At 32.2% G+C, this 20,970-nt stretch overlaps 1 protein-coding gene across 4 annotated transcripts; it reads left to right on the forward strand.

Annotated features, from left to right (window-relative positions):
- The first annotated feature begins 470 nt into the window (after positions 1 to 470).
- On the forward strand, positions 471 to 19,019 carry LOC122521177 (protein dimmed-like). 4 transcript variants are annotated; one of them, XM_043641679.1, is made up of 7 exons: positions 471 to 832; positions 4,710 to 5,112; positions 6,300 to 6,404; positions 9,983 to 10,149; positions 11,607 to 11,795; positions 11,976 to 12,112; positions 18,563 to 19,019. In XM_043641679.1, exons 4-7 carry the CDS (start codon positions 10,018 to 10,020, stop codon positions 18,717 to 18,719), a joined length of 615 nt encoding a protein of 204 aa, XP_043497614.1. In that variant the 5' UTR covers positions 471 to 832; positions 4,710 to 5,112; positions 6,300 to 6,404; positions 9,983 to 10,017; the 3' UTR covers positions 18,720 to 19,019. The 4 variants fall into 4 exon arrangements, with proteins under 4 accessions (XP_043497614.1, XP_043497613.1, XP_043497612.1 ...); XM_043641678.1 differs by having other exon boundaries at positions 9,986 to 10,149; XM_043641677.1 differs by lacking the exon at positions 6,300 to 6,404.
- The last annotated feature ends 1,951 nt before the right edge of the window (positions 19,020 to 20,970 follow it).

The raw sequence follows: 20,970 nt of genomic DNA on the forward strand, positions 1-20,970 counted from the left end.
AAAATAACAAAAAGGAAAAAAGCTCTTATTTAGATGTGAAAGGGAAGAAGGTGTATAAATAATGACGAAGAGAGGGGTTAAGGAAAAAGCTCGAAGAGATCGGACAAGAGTGACCAAGCAGGTGAAACGGTTCGAAACGGGTCCAAAGCGAGTTTGGAGAGTTGTTTCAAAGCCGGAGGTGGAAAGCAGCATCGAGCAACAGCGTTAACAGGGAGAACTGGTTTTGGTAGAGCCTATGCCAGGCCGGTAGTATAGTTACTTGTGTGTTGGTGGTGTGGTGGGGGTCAAGCGATCTGTTTCGACGTTACTGAGAGTGGCAGCGGAGGTGGCAGCGGTGGTGGTGGCAGCGGAGGAGGAGGAGGTGGTGGAGGTGGCGTCGGCGGCAAGAAAAGGAAAGAAGTGGGGGTTGACGGCTCGGCAGAAACAAGCGATCCTTTACAGTTATAGTCAGTCCGGATCGGGCGCTCGGTTAAGCTGCGATTATTCGTAGCGCTTGTTTTTTTTACAATTAAATATCTCGTAGTGTCGAATACAAAACTTCGCGAAGGCAGGTGTAAATAATATATATATAATAATAATAATAATAATAATAATAATAATAATAATAATAATAATACGTGCCCGTGCAGATAGTACAACAGTGAAAAGTGTCGGCGCATATCTACTTAGTTGTTTTTTCCTTTTTTTTTCTCCCTCCTTCCTTCCTTCCTTCTTTCCTTCCTTCCTTCCTCTTATACTGGTTATTACTTTATCGTGATTATTTTCCTCATTTATACTACGTTCCAGTGGCAGAGACTCTAAGAAAAGGAAATAGTATCCAGCACGATTAACGGTACGACGCCAAGTTTTAACTAACGTTAGAAATGAAAACGCGTGTGTTACCTTCTATTTTCTTCTTCTTCTTCTTCTTCTTCTTATGCTTTTTTTTCTTCTTCTTCTTATTATTATTATTATCTCTTTTCTTTTTAATTTGTCTACGTGCATTTTCTAAATTTGTATTACTTCTACTTGGCGAGATAACAAGGAACAAGAGTTTTGACGTTTCGATCTATGACGAGACTTTTAGGGATATGCTTTTCGGAAACTGTTTACGAATATGTATAATAGTATAAAAATGATTTCGCGATGGGGATGACGCATCTTGTACTTACTTTCGATCTATCTTAAAATAAGAAAGAAAGAAAGAGATAGTTAATTTCGCAAAACGACTTTTAAATCGGCAGCTGCAGGATAGGTCTCTCTGATAAAGTATGTACGCGCGTTGTCGATATAATTAGAACGAGGATTTAAATATGTTGGAGAGAAAGAGATAGAAGTGAAGCAGGGAAGAGTGAAAGAGAAGAAAAAGAAGCAGCAAAAGAAGAAGAAGAAGAAGAAGAAGAAGATGAGGAGGAGAAAAAGTAGGAGGAGGAGGAGGAGGAGGAGGAACAGAAACGAGTTGTCCGAATACTTCGCATCAAATTATTCGGCTCGCGTATCATTATTTAAATTTATTCCTTAACATTATCCGCGTTCGCACGGAAACTTCGGAACAGAGACATCTTCGTGATTGTTGTTGTCGTCGTCGTCGTCGTAATAGAAAGAAAAGGAATATATAAAAAAAAGGAGTAAATGAAAGAAAGAAAAGAAAAGAAAAGAAAGCAAGCAAGAAAGCAAGTTGGGGTAAAATACAAAATATTTCATTTCGCGTGGAACTCGAGCGAAATTGCTACCTTCTTCGGCTACCGAGAGCGAAAGTAAAAGTACTACACACCGATGGTGCTTATTTAACTCGCAACTTGGTTCGTTCATTCGTTCATTCGTTCATTCGTTCCTTCGTTTGTTCGTTTCTTGTTTAGTTAGAGTGTAGCCCGACATTTAAAGTGCACTTTCTAACGCAGTAGTTTCGCGGTTTTATCTGCGGGGATCCTTTTTCGAGCGGACAAGTTCGATACAAATGAAAAATCAATCGAGAACTCTCTCTCTCTCTCTCTCTCGTGAGTATTTCCAACGAAAGCAGCGCAAGAATAGAGAGGAAGGGTGAGAGAGAGAAAGAGAGAGAGAGGAAGGGAAAGAGAAAAATAGAAAAAAAGAAAGAAAGAGAGAAAGAGATACCTACTTACATAGAAGTTTTCGAGATCGACAAAAACGATAAGCGGCTAAAAGTCGTAGACAACGCACTCGTGAAAGTACTTACTTCTTCCACTGTGAAGGAACGATCTACCGGTTTCTTTTGATTATATGAAAGTCCGTGTACGCGAGGGAGAACGACCGATCGAGAATGATTTCCATCTATGATACAACGCGTGTTCTCTCCTACATCCGTGACCACGAATTTCATATTTTTAATAATCGCATATTATCGATAGCAACATTTCACTGAAAATATTTTCTATTTTATACATTCTCTCTCTTTCTCTCTCTCTTTTTAAAATGATCTTTATACACACCAATAAGGAAAGTCACGACTAAATAACATTTCTATTCATATAAACAGTGAGTGTGCAATAAAGAAAGAAAGAGAGAGAGGAAGAGAAATAAAAGGTACCAACATATACTTAGATAAGATTTAATATTGTTAGAAATACTCGTGTTATAACTCTATCGTTCTTATGCGGATATGACCTCGTAACACTACTCTTAGAGACGATCGGACTGAAAATGGGAAATGGAAAATACAAACGATGATAACAATGACGTTAATGCCCCGCGATCGTATGCTTGCGCGTACATTTACGCGCACGTTCGCGCTCAAACGCCTTGAATTCCCCGCTTTACGTATTCTTTCACCTTCTCCTACTTCTCCTCCTCCTCCTCCTCCTCCTCCTTCTCTGTCCTTCTTCTTCTTCTTCTTCCTTCTAATCGTCATTATTATTTTCTTCCTCTTCTTCTTCGTTTGTGTCTGTGTCTGTGTCTGTGTCTTCTTCTTCTACTTCGTTATCAATATTATTCTCTCTTTCTCATTCGTCATCGTTATTCACTTACTTGTCTTTCCTCGTTCAATTACCACACATGGTTTGCACGTCAACAGGCGTCTTATCTGCTTTACACCTGGACAAGCAAACCGATAAAACCCATCGATGATATATTTTTCGATTGTGGTTTCGTTTAATTAAATAAGTTATTTGCTATCCTCCTAACCAGCCAGCTAGCTGGTCGTAGTCTCGTCAATTTAAAATTCCTCGAAGATATGTTCTATTTTGAAATAAACGCAGCATGAAATCGTCAAAAAGCACCGGCACTCACCGATCTCTGTCGGATTCCGAAGGCCGTTTACTAGACGGAGGCGTCTCGGGAAAAAAAATTAACGAGTGAAAGGAGAAAGGAAGAGAATCTCGTTCTCGAGCTTCGAGTACTCTCTACCATCTTTCTCTTTCTCTTATCTATTTCTTTTTTTTCCCCTCTCTTTTTCTTTTTATCTTTCTTTTTATTCGTCTATGTAACTTGTTCAAATTCTATATTATACGTTATTACTTTCCTTCTTATTTGATTTAATAATAATAATTATTATTATTATTATATATATATATATATATAAATTATTTATATATATTATTAAATATATAAATATAAATAATATAATAATAAATTATTTATTATATATTATTATAATAAATATTGCAATATTTTTTATTTATTATTTAAACCGATATCAAATTGACTTAAATGTTATTTCTTTTAAAGACCAATCATTCGACTGATTACCATATAAATAATTATATAGATAAACTGTCAATAGATTTAATATTAATTATTCTACGCGAGAACATGCTTAACGCATATTAAATAGGAATTTTTTTCGTCAAATTTTCGATGCACGACGAGCAATAAACGTACAAACGTGTTTTTTTTTTCTCGAATAAAATCATATCGTTCGAATGTCTCGTTTCCAATCCACGATTGTAAATAATTTTTTCTCTCGATAAAACTTTGATAGCATACGCAAGTAAGAAGTCTAATAGATTCGATCGAATTTTCTATTAAATTCATTGTCGATCGAGACGATTTTCCTCCACGTGTTTCTATCTTGTAAACGAATAAAACGCATCATTTTATCTAGGAAATTAACATCCTTCCTTCTCACGTCGACATGGACATAAGTTATATAAGAACAACACTGACAATTATTTTCATAATAGGCAACAGGTCGAACGCTAGTTTCCGATGCAATTTATAAAACTGTTGTAACCGACCAGTTACAATAAAATGAAGAAAGTCCCCTTCGTTATATTCACCAAGTGAAATTCCGTTAGGAATGTAAAAAAAATTGTCTTTGGTATAATTTAACGATCAAACTCGACGAAGAATAATTTCATCTTTCGTTTATTTCCTCTATTTTTTTTTTTATTTATTTTTTCTTTTTTATTTTGTCTTCCTTTTTTTCCTTTCTTTCTTTCTTTCATTGCTTCTTTTTTACTTCAGCATAGATTAACATTTATCCGACAAATTTTCTATTCTATCTTAACGGACAAACCTTTTTTTTGTATTTTACATATAAATAGCATTTCGAAACTTCTTTTCATTTCTTAACAGGTGTCCTAAATTTATATTCGTTTATGGTAGTTTCTTCGATCATCGAGATCAATCGAAAAGATTTGCGCGATATAAATTTAAACTTGTTAAATATTTTATATTAAATGGGATAGATTAAAAATTGAATAACAGTATACCAGTATTGTAATAAAGAAATTCTCATTTATCAATATCGAATAATCTGGCACGTGTTGTAGAAACGGAATAGCCACGTCGTCGCACGAGTGTCGGTGCAGCATTGACACGTTACAAAGAATTCAGAAATGCGGGGGAACTTCTTCCATTCGAGGAATGACGAAGAAAATTAACGAAAAATTCCTGGACTGAGAACAAAAGAGAAGAAGAGGAAAGAACAATTCTATTTTAAACAAAATCACCGAGATCGATAAGTTCGCGCTGGAAGAAGATTTGTTTTGAAAAAGGAAATCGGAAGATTTTGTGGTGAAAAATAGAAAGAGGAGGAGGAGGAGGAAGAAGAAGAAGAAGAAAAATCGGTGAATCTTCTGAAATTGCAAAACTTGTAGATACGAATGACTCATGGACGTGACAGAAAAGTGGAAATAAAGCATCTAACATTGTGGAAATAAGTCAACTGCTAAGGTAATTATTTATTTCTCACATAATATTATTAATTGTTCATTCTTTTCTTTTCGTGTTTAAAATTATGAATAACTGGAGAGGATCATTTGTATAACCTCTTTCATTTTAATTATATATTTCTTTGAATGTAATTAATTATCAACATAAAAAAAAGAACAAGAAAAACAAGTAAAGGTATAAGATAAGTTTCACTTAGTCGAATAAGGAGGTTAATATCTGTAAAACGTAAAAAGAAATCGTTCAAAATTATATTCGAGATAAGCATTGTATTTTGTATTTCGGTCCAATTAATTATGACACTTAACACTCTTACGCGTTTCGTTAATTAGAGGATTATACTTTGAGCGGAACGTTGGCATGAAATTTAATTGAACAAACGTTCCTTATGCCTGGATAGTGTAGATAGTGTATAAGAGTTTAATGTCAAAAGCAGGAAACCACCAATTTTTTTGTTTGAGATAAGTCTTTCAGCGATCGAAATTCTCTTGCTTTTTGTTTTCTTCTTTCTCCGTTTTCTAATTTCATAAGATTACTTCGAATCGTATATTAACCCTTTGCACTCGAGCGGCGCCGATATGGCGCCCGGCTGATTTCAAGTTTCATTAAATATCACAACAAAACTAATTTACAGAGTGTAATATTTATCAAAGTTTGTTTTTTTCGACATATAAATAAATAAACTGATAATATTTTATTATTTAGTGACGCAACCCTGACGCATTTGTTCGTTCGAAGAACTCTCCCAATAAAAATTCGAGCTTCAATTATTTAAAAAATCGAGAGGACTCGGGGGATTCGAACCCAGGATCTTTCGCATACCGAAAGAACGCTCTACCACTTGAGCCACGAAGACTTGTTGATATTTTACTATTTCTATACGCTTATTTGTTTATAAATGTTTTCAAAGTACCTGTAAAATGTCTACTTAATTTGGCCGAAATCTTCTCGAGTGCAAAGGGTTAAAAAAAAAAGTCGAGACAAATTCGCGAGTCCGAATTTTTGTACGATTTTTCTTAAAATGTATTTCGAATGAGTAGTTTTCAAAAAATACGAATAAAAATAAAAATAAAATACAAAAACACTAAACACGAACGATGATAATTTCATTCGTGTTCGTTTGAGAAAAAAATCTTGACGTTTGCATTCCCTTGTAGTAATGTGTGCATGAAAAGTATTCACGTGCGTAGGACGAGACGCGACGAGAAGCGAAATACGCAAAGACCGATAACGTTTGGGAAAGGACGCCGACTGCATTCCACCCGAATGAATTCACTGACCGGATCTATACGGACGTGAGTACGATCTCGTTGAGTACCGGAGGACCGCGTGTATCCTGTTTACCTTTTATCATTTATCTATTTTTCTTTTCTCTATTTTTTCTTTTTTCTTTTTCATTTATTTTCAAGGAAATAAATCTCGTGCTGATTTAAAAACGATAATCAAATGTATTGTCTTTTAAGATCGTAATATTTATAGTACCGGAAAAATCTTCTCGCGTTTTTTCTATTTCTTTTCATACTAAAACTTTCAAATAAATAAATAAGAATATTTAATCGATGTTACAATGATCGCCTTTATTGTTTCTTTTTATTGTCAACTAATTCCGACGAACCGTACAAATTGTTACTTATATTAAAAGAAAATGTTCATGAATATTGATCATTTGTTTTAGAAACTATATATATGAAAAATATTGATTAAACGAATGGAAAGTGCATTAAATGAATTCAATATTAAAATGGAAATAAAAAAAAAAGTACGAAAATGGGGAAAAAAGGTGTTCAGGTGTTGCTAATGTATTATATAAGTATTTATGCGTGTGTTATATTTATATTGGATTTTATAAAATAGAGCAGCGCAACCTAGCTAAATGTAAATAGGTAGTATGGTGTATAAATTTGAGGTCAACGTAAATGAGTTGAATCATTTAAAATGAAAGTTAAACAGACATATGAAAATATTTCCTATGATTTCTTCTTCTTCTTCTTCTCTCACTATTTGCGTCTGTGGAAAGACAGTAGGCGGACGTGGTGTAAAAAGACGACAAGCACAGGCATATTTGTCTCGACAATGCGTTATCTTACAATCGTACGGCATAGTCTATGAGACGACCTTAATAATAGTGCGACACATTTAAAAGCCGTTTCGTTGGAGGAGCCGAAAATACCTTTCTCCTCTTATATTAGTTAGTTAGCTGACGGATCCCAGCGAATCGAGGCTTCCACTCACAACAGTCAGTCGAAAGTTTCGTATTATTTTTCTATGAACAGCTGACATTAATCGAAGAATCATCTACTTGGAAAACCAGTTAAAAACTAGGATGAATTCGATCGAACTTGCATTTCCTTTCTCGATCAACTCGCGATCGTCATCTTTCTTTTTCATAATTTTCTCAATTAATTATTGATATTTATAATCAAATATCAGAGCATGTATTTCGATATGTAATCACTGTTACAACTAGGACTAATTATTATTTATCTCCCACGAACAAATATTTATTTGTATTGACCAATAGTGTGTTTTATAACATCTTGATCAAAGATTCTTATAAATGTTTATTAAATAAATAGAAAAAAAATGTTCATATTTCATATTTATTATAGATATGTATTATTATTAATGTCGACCAATTAACTAACTTTATCACAATGTTGAATCTCGAGAAATCTAAAGAGGTTATTAATCATTCATTAATAACCTATAATTATCGAGTAATCCAACCTTTACAGATATCTTTTACAACAGGAGATTGCAAGAAAGTCGGTGATCGTACGTAAATTGCGATTATGACACATATTCTAGACTTGCCCTGAGAAAATTAAAAAAAAAAACCAACGGTCTGATAATGGGTAGAAATATAATCCACTTTCGAGAACTGGTTAGTTAAGAATTAATATAAAGTTTGAACTCCAAGTCCCGTTTAGTAATGTTGATTCAAACCGGTTCCAAATTGTTCAACTTTTGTATAACGTTGATAATTAGATTGTTCAAAAAATTAAAAAATTATTGCGAACTAGTAAAATAATTACAACCTAATACGTGGTAGTCAATATTTTATTCACAATTTGACATTTTAATCGAATATATATTATAAATAAGATCGATTATTTATTCATTTAGATTTTATTTATCCAAAAAAAAAAAGCGGTGAAAAATGAATAAAATACAAAAATATACGGGTTATCCCCCAAGCTGGTGAGCAAAACAGTCTTTGATCGTCTCGAGAGATGATTTAAAGTACATACAATAAGATTTTCAGGGAGATCCCCACAACGATTTATCTCTCGTTTCATCAAAACGTTTTCACTCCTACGTTTGTTACTTACATATATGTACTATATATCAAACGACAAAGTTCTAGCGTAAGTTAGTAAGTAAGTAAGTAAGTAAGTACAATAATTTTGATTTCGAGCGTGTAATTTCCTTTTCACTCTCTTTTATATTTTATACAATTTTCTAAGAAGAACTTTGACAATAAATAATCTCCTTATCAACAAAGTGCACTTCGTACAATCGGTATTCTTTGAATTATCCAGGAAGACGTTAAGATTAATAAGATATATATATATAAATATAAAGATTGATATCTCTCGATCAGAAGTATAATATATTATCTTTTTACATTATTATAAACATTCGTCATTGTTTTTTATAATATACAAAAATCAATATCTCGATCGGAAGTACGATATAAACTTTTTTCTTTTGCAATTCTTAATAAGATAAATGAGATCATAGAAAAATCATTCTAACAACGCATCGAACTTATAATTAAGTCAGTTGTAAAAAGCGTAAAATATAGCTACCGGATTACATTCGATGACCTCGATTTGAAATTGTTCTCTTTCCCCCCCTCCCTCCCTCCCCTTTATGTTAGAATAATATTAATAACTTAGACTCGTAAAAAACAATCATATCCTTGACTATCTTTTACGAGGTACAACAAACAAACGAAAACGTTTTATGGTATCGATAAGCGACGATTCACGATTGCCATTATAGGAAAAAAAAATGGTTCAAATTATCCTGAACCAGATTGACAATTATTATTTATGTGTTGTACATATTTATGCGATAGAACATTTTTATTTCTTTACGAGTGCATTCGACCTCGCGAATAGATACGATAGACGGAATTGATCTTACGAAGCATTTTCTTTGTTAGTATCGAAAGTGCGATAACCTGTAGGAAACATTATTACCAGAACAACCATATGTGTAACCAAGCCTATCTATTATTTCTGTCATTATTTTTAATCGTTAATATTCGTCGTCGTAAGAGGGGGGGGGGGAAATCAACTGTCTTCGCTTATTTGCGTTAAAACGTTAAGTTGTTTTTTTTCCATTGAAATTTTGTATTAAAAATCAAGACGGAAAAATCGTGAAAGTAAAATTTCTTTTTATTTTCTTGTTTTCTTCGTTACATTTATCGTCCATTAAAACACGTCGACTACCGGCTTTGTTTTAAGAAAGTAATAGAATTGTAAAGGCCGTTTAGATACTTTCATAATCAACCGTGTCCATCTTGCCATTATCGAAGCTATTGACATACTAGAGAAATATTATTGCTACAATATTACACAACGTTTTAGTGGCGTAATAATAAAGCGAACTGTGTAAATTCGTCACGACGAATGTTCCGATAGCAATACGAATTTCCTTATTCTTTCTTTTTCTTTTTTTTTTTTCTTTTTCTTGTTTTTTTTTTCTCTTCATTTTTATCAACGCGTAATACGTAAACGAGTAATATACACATTATAATATTTTTCAACTTATTTTCGAGCTTTTAATATATATTTCTTTGGATATCACTTGGTAGAATTATCGACATCATTTTTTCTTCCCTTCATCTTCTTCTATTTTTCAGCAGGTGGCTTGTGTCACACGGCTTTTGTCAAGATAATGCGAAGCCTGGAAAGATTGTCTGGTAGCGATCAGGATTGTGGTGATCAGGAGATGTACATCGATTTAGACGACGCTTCCGTTGACTCGCTTACAGGGAAACGAAGTCGCCATCATGTTGTTGGCACCGAGGTATATTTTTATTTTATGTCGATATACTCAATTTTTCTTGATCTTTTTCATATTCGTTATTCATCGACGGTAATTCAACGGGGGATGATTGAAAAAACAAAAGCGTACGTTTAAATTACTTAAAATTTACAAAGAATAAAAGAAAAAAAAACAAAAATGATTCATGGTTCACTGTATTAATTATATAATAAATATATATATAAATATATAAATAATATATATATATATATAAACAAAAATAAATATTATATATATATATAAATAAAAGAAAACACCACTTCTTCTCATTTTGAAATATAAATTTCTGAGAAATAAATTTATTCATTGCAATCCACAAATGATTTGTACTTCAAATTTGGCGTTTGCAATTTTGACGTAACGCAACATACGAAATTAATTTGCAAATTAATGAACGATCATAAATATAATCGTACATCGATATTAATGAAGAACTTCGATCGGAAAATATGAAAATTTATATAAAAATCGCGTCAAGTGAATAAACGATTTAGACATTCGATAGCTCCTTGGTTGGTAAATAATTTTTTTGTTATCAGTAAACGTTATATGCAATAGCGTACTGTGACAAATTAAGTCAGATATCACGGTATTCTTAATCTTATCACAATTTCGTTTTGAAAATTTGTTCTGCTCGTTCGGCGAACGTCAGATTGTATTTTTAATTCCTCGCTGGCAATCAACCGAATCACGATTTCGAAAGTTATTATAAAAGTAACGTTGTTAGAGACAAGTTTATTATATAAAACAAGAAAAAAAAAACTTTACAGAGGAATGATACAGCTGAATAATAAAATCGTGTCTCTATTTTACTCTCTTCTAAAACATTTCGTTCTTTCGTAAAAAAAAAAAAACAAGTTCGAAAAGAAATGTTCGCTTTATAAAATTGTATTAAAAATAATACTATTATTGTCGATAGATTAGAAAACTTTATATTATGTAACAGTTATTAATCTAACAATAAATTTAATCGTCGATTATCGATGATAAAGAAATTTTTCTTAAATCTTCATTCGAATCTTATCGAACGTATGAACGTTATCGATCCGATTGATTTTACCAAGAAGAAGGTGTACTCGAATAAAGTTTAAATCAGAGATTTTATTTCTTCTCTTAATCCATTGTTTTCGAAAGAAAAAAAATACAAAATTTGTTTATTTAATTTAAAAGAAAAAGAAAAAAAAAAGAAAAAATGAATTCATACAAATGAAAAGCAGGTATTTGTGAGAAAGTTGAGAAACCGAGAGGGGTGGGGGCCTTGGATAGTTAAACGAATAAGAGCATTTGTTCGGAAAATGGAAGATCCGGGGGTTGAGAATTTCGGCTCGATCAATCCGACTGATTTTCGCTCAATTTTGTCACGAATCCTACCGATAATAAAAGGGATAAAAGTAGGAATATTGGGGTTTGTTTATTTGTTTCCGATGGAAAAAACCAAGGTGGGGGAAGAGAGTGACAGTAGCGGTAGCGAGAGGAGCCCGAAGCAAGCGAAAAGAAGAAATCGCAGTGGGCCGCCAACGACGCGGAGACGGAAGAGCGGAATTTCAGCACGCGAGAGAAACCTCAGAAGGCTCGAGAGTAACGAGAGAGAAAGAATGAGGATGCATTCGCTTAACGACGCGTTCGAGGTAATCCGCCAGTTCGAGCATCTTAAAAAAAAAAAAAACAAAAAACTTAAAACTCACTACTCCTCTACCTACCTCCGTCATCAAATTCACACCAATGTGAAGAGAATTTGTTGAAGACAAAATACAAGGATTATTATGAATATCTCTTATATTCAAAACAAAAAATCATTTTTTTCTCAGCAATTACGCGAAGTAATACCGCACGTCAAAATGGAGAGGAAGCTCAGCAAAATAGAAACTTTAACGCTGGCTAAAAATTATATTATGGCGTTGACGAACGTTATATGCGAGATGCGTGGCGAGGAACAACCCTACACGTAAGTATTATCAAAATCTATGATGATATCTAATAGCCTATTACCTTGCTAAACTTGCTTTAGAAAGAAAAAATCAATATTCATTTATTAATCTGTGTGTCAAATTTAGAATTCCTTCAAATACTGATAATAAAATCGGTAAATTAATCCAACAACATTCGAGTCATTATCTGCTATATGCCCAAGTAAAATTATAATATAATTTAATATTATAATATTATTAATATAATTACAATATTTTTGTGTTCATTTAAAGATGAATGAATCTCCGGTTACAGTGTTGATAAAATAAAAATGTTAAGAATTTTGTCAATTTTCGGTAAAAAGCAACTTTTGATACACCTTGCAACAATTCTCGTATTTTTGTTTGATCAATTGAAATAAATTGAAAGAAGAAGAATAAAAAGTTCTTCTTTTATCGAATAAGAAGAAAGGAATGAAACTTGAGTATACATGTGTATGTATAGTAAGATCTCGATTTCCATTCGACGTGAGACCAGTACGAAAGTTTCTAACTCACGAAATCGACCTGAAATCCTTTCGTTTCTTCGGCAACGATAATCGACTTTTGCGACGCGCGTCACGATCCTCGTCGTCGTAGTCTTCGTCGTCGTAGTTTTCGTCGTAGTAGTTGTCGTCGTCGTTCTCGAATAGTGTCGACATTATTTCTCCTCGACTTCGCGTTACACGCTTCATTGCCCGTTCCTTTTCTTTTACATATTATATATAAAATATTTTCATTTTCTTTTCTCTTTCTTTCATTTCTTTTTTATTCTCATCCTCGCTATTCGCTTTATCGAGCACCGATTTTAAATGATTTTTATAACTTTTTTTATTCGCTCGGTATTTATTATTCATTAATAACAAGTATTTTCTCGGATAAATGATTACTATGATCGTTATTATTATATTTGTTATATTACATTTTTATCCTTGACAAAAATATTGTCTATTAAATATTATTTCTATTATAAATAATTAAACTTCTTTATCAAATGATTTGTCAGTTTTTATGATCAAGTATTTTACAAAACTTTCCACATATTATAAAGTATAATAATTGGTATTACATATGCATACGGTTAAATACGTAAAAGAAGACATATTAAACGTAACGATGAATACATTTAACTGGTCACTTTGTATTTTCTTATGAACAATTGAAGATTTACAATGTCTATTAAATTATGCGATAGTTGGCATATTGACATTAACAAGTTAATTATACAAATGACATTGTATATATACTTATTTAAAATATACTTGACGGAAGAAAAAAGTCATGTTAAATGAATGGCAAAGAAATGTTTAAATATGGAACATATTCGTAAAACGATGATCAAGAAAATTTATAGCACTTGGCGTGTTTGTTAGTGCAGCCACTTACTGTTGTACGAGTTCTTATCCATCCTACACACCTTCTTATATTTTTCTTTTTTTTCTTTTTATCTTTTTCCCACTGATGAAAGGGAGACACGTGCTTTTATTTTCATCCTCTCTCTCTCTCTCTCTTTTTTTCTATATCTTCCCATCGTTACATACTCACTTATATACTTACTTAACTTACTTCATCCTTTCTTACTCGATCTGATCTCGTGGAAGAAATGTAGCACGTTACTTTTCCTCTCTCTCTCTCTCTCTCTCTCGTTCTCTCACGTGCTCTACTACCATCTCTGATCCACGTGAAAATCTTCACAATTTCGTAATCCTCGTTGCGATTCGTCGTAGCTCACTCATGTCAGCGGAATTTCACATCGCAGTATATTATTCGTCTATGTATCGCTGATCGAGGTATTTTCAAAAATATTTCAAAAACTTTTTCGCTCAGTTTTCATGTTGCCATATATTTTCGTCTACTTTGTATTTATTCTCTCGTTTTGCCTATCATAAATTTTGATATGAATTTTGATATATTTTTCTCTTTATTTATCACACTTTTTTTCTGTATAGTTTTGCAATCGTTATTTTGTAAATGTCTCAATCCGCGTGTTTGTAATTGCATTTAAACAAATTTATATTCTTCGCGTGTTATTTGTAAAATTCGGATAATATTTTACGATTCGACGACAAGTTTAGGCTGTGCTTGCTTGGCTTGTAGAAGTATCAATTTAATTATTAAAAAAAAAAGATACGTCCGTAAAATTGAAGGGAAAAGAAAAAAACAAATTAAATAGGAAAAGAAAAGTTATGAATTTAATTACAAATTAATTATACTACATTATCGATTTATATCGATTAAACGTGGTAATGCAAATGTTGTTGATTAAATTATAAACATACATATTCATTAGATTTGTATTAATAATAATAATAATAATATAAGTCAAATTGAAAATCTCTAATTGTCGGTGCATTTACAATTTCTTAGCACAGTTAATGTATTGTTTCAATTATAACGTTATGCATTAAAAATGATAATAATGTAACCAGTTACCAGTGAATAGAAAATGATTTTTTTTTGATCTAGTCTTTGGTGCCTTAAATATTTATTTCTTCATCGATTTTCACCGTTATTTCGTCACATAGTTTTCACGTGTCTTACGGAGAATCAATCGCGTTGTATTATTTCTTCCAGCAAGCGAGAATGCACGAACGATCGACGTGCATGCGTGTCACGACGTTCGTCGATCGTTCATGGAATAATCGAACGCGTGTACTTTTTTTTATTCTTGCGATTCCTCGAATCGTACGAAATCGTTCGAATATTTCCGCAAACATCAGCATCATACGCGTCCCATCGTTTTTATTTTCTTGATTATTACGACAGAGAATTTCAACAATTTTTCATGACTTCGTATCAATTTTCTTTTTCTTGTGTTTCAATTTTTAAACAAATTATATTTACGATTTTGTCAATGATTAGAGTCAAACATGGAAAAATATAAATGTTCCATATTTTTCATAATTCACATTTCAATATCTTAATTAAATCGTCATGGTATTTATAATAGTAGCAAAGTTGCATCAAGATTGCATACTGATGCAAAATAATACTATCATTTCGATTAAAATACAAAATACCTGTTTTTAATACGAGTTGACGAAAAAGTTATATTAAAATACCAATTGAATAAAATATTAGTCTTATATTTCGTATTTAAAAATTGTATTCCCTCTCTCTCTCTCTCTCTCTGTTTCTTTTATGTTAATTCGATGACCGATACCAATCTCAACACGTTCGATAGCGTTTTACACGGTACTCTCGACATAAACTACATTTCTCAAACTTTCGTAAGAAAGTTGCTTCGTGGATGTTACCTTTGCATCGGTATTCCTCTCGATTATCCACATCGTAATTAGGTCAATCGACTGCTCAGCCATTCCTTCTTTCTGCTTGCACCGCTATAACGGCAAATCCGTGAACTCAATGTTCGGTTCGGTATTCACCTTCGTGCTCTTACCTTCCATATCAATTTCGGTTAGGAGATCGTACAATTAAAAGAAAAAAAAAAAGTAAGACAAAAATATGAGTTTTAAAACGTGTAAATGTCACGTCTGTATAGTTAATAAACTCGTTTGAAAAATAGTCGATAACGTTGAACGACTTAGCAAACATGATTTTTCGATAAAATCCATTTATACGATGCACGAGTAACGCTTTTCGTTATCTAAGTGTTAGACTAAAACTCGAACATGCTTACAACAATTTTTTATTATTCGAAAAAACATACAGACAATAAAAATATATTTCTTCTTGATAAACACGACTAAAAACAATTCTTGAGAAGTATGATTGTATTTGTTTCCCTCCCCCCCTCCCTTTTTTTTTTCTTTTTTTGTAACTTTCTTTTCTCCAAAACACGGTTAGAATAATTTTAATTTTGGTATTAATTACCTTTTTTTTTTTACTTTCGTTCTCTCGGTTCTTTTTTTGTTTGTTTGTTTGTTATCGTTTTATTTTACTGATTTTTGAGTTACCAAGTTATATAATTTCATCGATAAAAGCTACGATACATTTGCACGAAGAACTCTCAATCGCAGCACTCCTATCGACGATATTCACTGACTTTCGAAACTATAAATGCTCATGAATATATATATGTATATACATTCGTGTTCATGTCGTATATATCTATTTCTGTGCACGTTCAATATGGAAAATAATATGTTTTATTTAATCTGACAAACGTTACTAACAAAACAAGTCAATTTTATTAACGAATTCGAAATTTTTACGTTAAACGTTACGTTATATCTGATCTAACTTTTCGTATACGAATATAACATTTAAATTAATGTATCAATTAATAAACAAATAACGCGAACGAATAGACAGGATCTATTTAATCGATGACTTTTAACGTGACTTCGTAATAATAAAGAATAAAAATCGTGAAAAGTCGCTTTTTTAAAACGCGAGATCTTTCATTCCCCATTGAAATTTCTCTCATCGAACGTTTTAGATAAACTTTGTTATAATATATTATTTCTCATATTTAATACTTTTTTCATTGACATTAAAAACGGTTAAAGTGGCATTTTATCAAACGACCTTTGCTACGAAAGTAAGTACTTTGTGCGGATATTATCTCGTCGTTTTTGCCAAAATAAAACGACCGGCTTTACTCCGACTATTTCGATTGCGATCTATCGCGAACAAACACGCACGTATCAAGTATTAAAAATATATATTATTAACAATAGAGTGTTAAATCGAAAGTAACAGCAACGAGTGTTCTAGCAATCTTTCATTTGAACCCTCTGCAATGTCATATTGTAACTTTGAAGTCCCATACTTAAAAGTGTATACTTATATATATATATCCTTATATTTTTCTTTTGATTTATTTTATCAGTAGAAAATTATTTATATATAGCGTTACAAAATTTGATTTTGATGAAAAGTAAGAAAATGATAATCTCGGCTTAAATCGAAACGATTAATGTCAGTTGCAACAAAGTGCAATACATATTTAATGTACGTTTCATGCAGATCATGACATGATTTATGACACCAGGGTCAAGAATGGAAAAACGCAGGCGCCCGTATTTTTTGCCAAAGGGTTGACAGGCTCTGTTCGATTTATTTATCGGTAATCCTTCTTTTCTTTTTGTTTTTTTTTTGTCTTCCCTTATCACAACTAGACACGATAACGTGTCATGTTTGTATAATTCAAACTTCAAAAATATATATAATATAATAGTTAATCGGACTATAATTTAGAATGTGTAATCTTTCCGAGACAAATTTTTTAATTGATTACCGTTACGTAACGGGCGTGATTACGTCACTTTTAATTAGCAAATTACTCGCGGTAGAGCAAATAAATTGAAAGAAGAACATAGTGGCACGTTGTGTGATTTCTTTTTTTCTTTTTTTTTTATTTTTTTATTTTTTTTGCTACCAATTAATATTACAAACACACACACAGAGAGACATAATTGTCATACAAATATATTTTTCTTAAAAACGGGTAACAAGTAAAAAAAATTACCAAATTCGTTATTCAAGTTGAAACGTTTATTTCGTTAAGTGAATTTCTTTGATAAAGCCCACATTCAAAAATATAAATTAGGACGAGTATTAAAAGTGCATGGAACTCGTAAGGTTTATTCGAGTTTATTTGATTTCGATTATTAATGGTAAGGCCGCACGAGGCCAAGATCGAGCCTCTGAAATTTGAAAGTGTCATCGGTGATAAATTAATGATATCTCGATTTATCGACGAACATTCGAACGATACACAAACTTTGGTAAAAATAAGTCTCGTCGAAAAAAATTCTGTTATTAAAAACAACCGAAAGATTAGCTTATTAACAAGCTTTATTCGTGAAATTTTTAATACGAATTGTTTCAAGTTGTGAAAAAAAACAAGTGATTATGCATGTAAATCCAGGTAATTTTCATATTACACGATCTTCTGGCTTCAATAATTATTTTATTTTATGCGAATTCGTGTTATACCATCGAAAGAACAAGTTGAAAAAAACAGGATAAAAGAGATTTACAAAATTATTTTTCTTTTACAATTTCTTCTATAATTGTTATCTTTTATTAAAAAAAAAAAATAAAAAAAGAAATACGTTTATTAAAACGATGATTGAATCGATCGAATATCTATTTTCGTATCTACGAACAAACACGTATTTGTCTGTACCAAATAACGAATAAAAAATCAATTTAAAATTCCGAATAAATAAAAATTTCACTTTAGTACGAAATAACGGAATATAAATAATTCTTCGAAACTTTCACTTGCAGCCCATGTTGTACAGGGATTTCCATGATTCTCAAACGTTGTTGAAACGAAACTGTCCCGGGTATTTCCCACAATACTCTAGCCATATATTGTAGAATATTATGATGTTATATGTGGGTTACCAGTAAAACTTACCACACGCGTATCAAAATAATATCCATTATAAAAATACTTTTCCTTTTCACTTAGAATTAGTAATCGAAATATAATACGTTAATCTAAGAACATGTATGTTTTTATTAATTTGTAGATTCGTTGACGGTGAATGTGGGTCTAACAGCGGGGACAGTACAGGTCAGTTAGAACTTAGCAGTGGCGAACAACTGGAAGAGGCATCCCCAGCGTCTATACTTGAGACAAACAACAATAGTTTACTACACGAAGATTTGGAACGCAGGATACCTTAGCCGTTTTAGCTTTGAAAAGCTAAGGGTCGCTTCTTCAACAATAAGACCCCTGGTATTCGGTGAAGAATTTATTTTCTATAACTGTCGGCAAGCAAATATCCCATTTGCAGAGAACAGGAAGCGATACCTCGCAGGAAAGTTTAACCAAAAACACAAAGAAACGAAGGACGATGTGGAGAAGAAATGAATAAGTAGGTGATCAAATCAAATGGAAGATGTGAGAAACGATCTTTCGACTTGTATGCACGGATAAAAGTGAACAGAGAGCGAGAGAGAGACACACAGAGAGAGAGAGAGAGAGAGAGAGAGAGAAATAAAGACGACACCACGAAAACGTGTATATATATACATATATATATACGCACATATATACGTACACAGTACAGGTGGTTACTGCCTTTGCGAATCAATTCGTTCCAATCTCTCTTTCATAAAGTGAGAACCCGTATTTCCTGTACGTAATATTATTAACACATTTTCTGTTCCTGATAATTCATTTCTCTCTTTGTAAAGCTTGAAGTAACGTTGAAATAACGTTTTAGTAGGGTCCCGTTTGATATTATATTTAATTAATTAAAATAAAAATGAGAGGGAAAGAGATTTAAAAAAAAAAAGAAAGAAATAAAATATTATCGTGGTCAAATTCGAGAATTAATTGTATATGTAGATATGTGAGTATATATATATATACATATATATATGTATACAGGGTGTTTCAAATTCTCCCGCCAAACATATTCCGTTAAAAACATATTCTACAAGTAAAAATAAGACAAAAATATCGTGTATAATCGTAGAAGTACTTTGATGCTTCGTTATAATATGTTAATAACGATTGGCGGGGGGGGCGGGAAAAAAATTGAGACGCTCCGTATAATCGGCTAATTCGCAATTAAAATGGTCGTCGTTAAACCGATCGAGATTTATCGAGGACTATGCAATTTGATTTTACGACGCTCTCCGTCCAAGGCCGACTTCAACAGAGAAAGAAAGAAAGAAAGATATTTCGAAGGTCGACCGGCTGAGAAGTTCGGCGAAAAAAGAGCGTCAGTCCGATCTGCTGCGTGACCAGTGGATTCGTTTTAAATAATATTGCTAACACTTTCCCTTCGTTTTCTTCGTTCTCCCCCGACGCGTTGGTTCGACACATTGATTCGATTGAATTTTGTGGTAACACTTTCGAGGCAGCTGACGATTTTTTTTTTTTTTTTTTTCTATTATTCGTTATTTTTTATCGAAGAGGAATTTTCATTTGAACCTTACGAATGACGCAATTTCGGATATTTCGAAGATGTTAAAGAACGAGGGACAACAAAAGGAATATATATTTTTTTTTTATTTTGTACACCGTGGAATCGTAAAATTCTTTTCGGACGATTCAAAAGCGGTGATACGAAAAATAATAATAATGATTATTATTATTGTTATTATTATTAATATAATTATAGTAATATATAAGTTAACTCCTCATACTCGCATTCGTTCGTTCGCGCCCGCGTCCCCCCGCGTTCGATGTTAAATAACATAATATTATATAATAATTATAAATCGTTTTAAACGTTTAGCCGCGTCGAAAGTAACTACGCGAGAAAATACTGTGACACCTGATAACACCACAGTCGAGATATCTCGCTAGATATATTTTTTTTTTTTTCGTATAGACGCATAACCAATAACTATAATAAATAATAAGTTTACGTGCATCGAAAGAAAAAAAAAAGAAATGATGATAATAATAATAATAATAATAATAATGAAGATTTAAGACTTCGATGAATATTATCTAAAATATTGATTCGTCGTGTCGCTCATTCTTTGACATTGAAATTTATCTAGCGTCCAAAATCTCGAAATGTCAAATAGAAAATATTAAGGAATATTAAAATTCCATCGAATTTAAAAAGAAGGATTCGTGATTAAGACATCGTCAAAGTTCGTTTCTTGGAACATTTCTATCGCTTTTCGTTTCAAAAGACTTTTCGAAACAAACGTCATTGACAGTCAACGTTGTATCGATCCAGTGTGAGATGAAAAAAGAAGAATAGAAAAATATAAATATCTATAAAAAGAAAAGAAAAAAGAAAAAAAGAAAAAAAAAGAAAAGAAAGAAAGAAAGAAAGAAAGCGAAAAACTGTGATAGAATTTCGTATTGAAAAACTTATTTCGTTAATCCGGGGTGGAAATCCTGTGAAGTTTTGAAAAAGTTTTGGGTGCCGAAATTCGTGCCGTGTTGGTCCTTCCAAATGGTTTC

This window comes from Polistes fuscatus, unplaced genomic scaffold, assembly GCF_010416935.1.
Source record: "Polistes fuscatus isolate 324 unplaced genomic scaffold, CU_Pfus_HIC Scaffold4, whole genome shotgun sequence".
NCBI lineage: Eukaryota > Metazoa > Arthropoda > Insecta > Hymenoptera > Vespidae > Polistes > Polistes fuscatus.

Excerpts from the sequence above, each read along its gene's own strand:
- LOC122521177 (XM_043641679.1), top strand. The coding sequence starts at position 10,018 with ATGCGAAGCCTGGAAAGATTGTCTGGTAGCGATCAGGATTGTGGTGAT. Across the intron at positions 10,150-11,606 it reads ATCATGTTGTTGGCACCGAG|GTGGGGGAAGAGAGTGACAG; the intron begins GTATATTTTTAT and ends GAAAAAACCAAG. Across the intron at positions 12,113-18,562 it reads GGCGAGGAACAACCCTACAC|ATTCGTTGACGGTGAATGTG; the intron begins GTAAGTATTATC and ends ATTAATTTGTAG.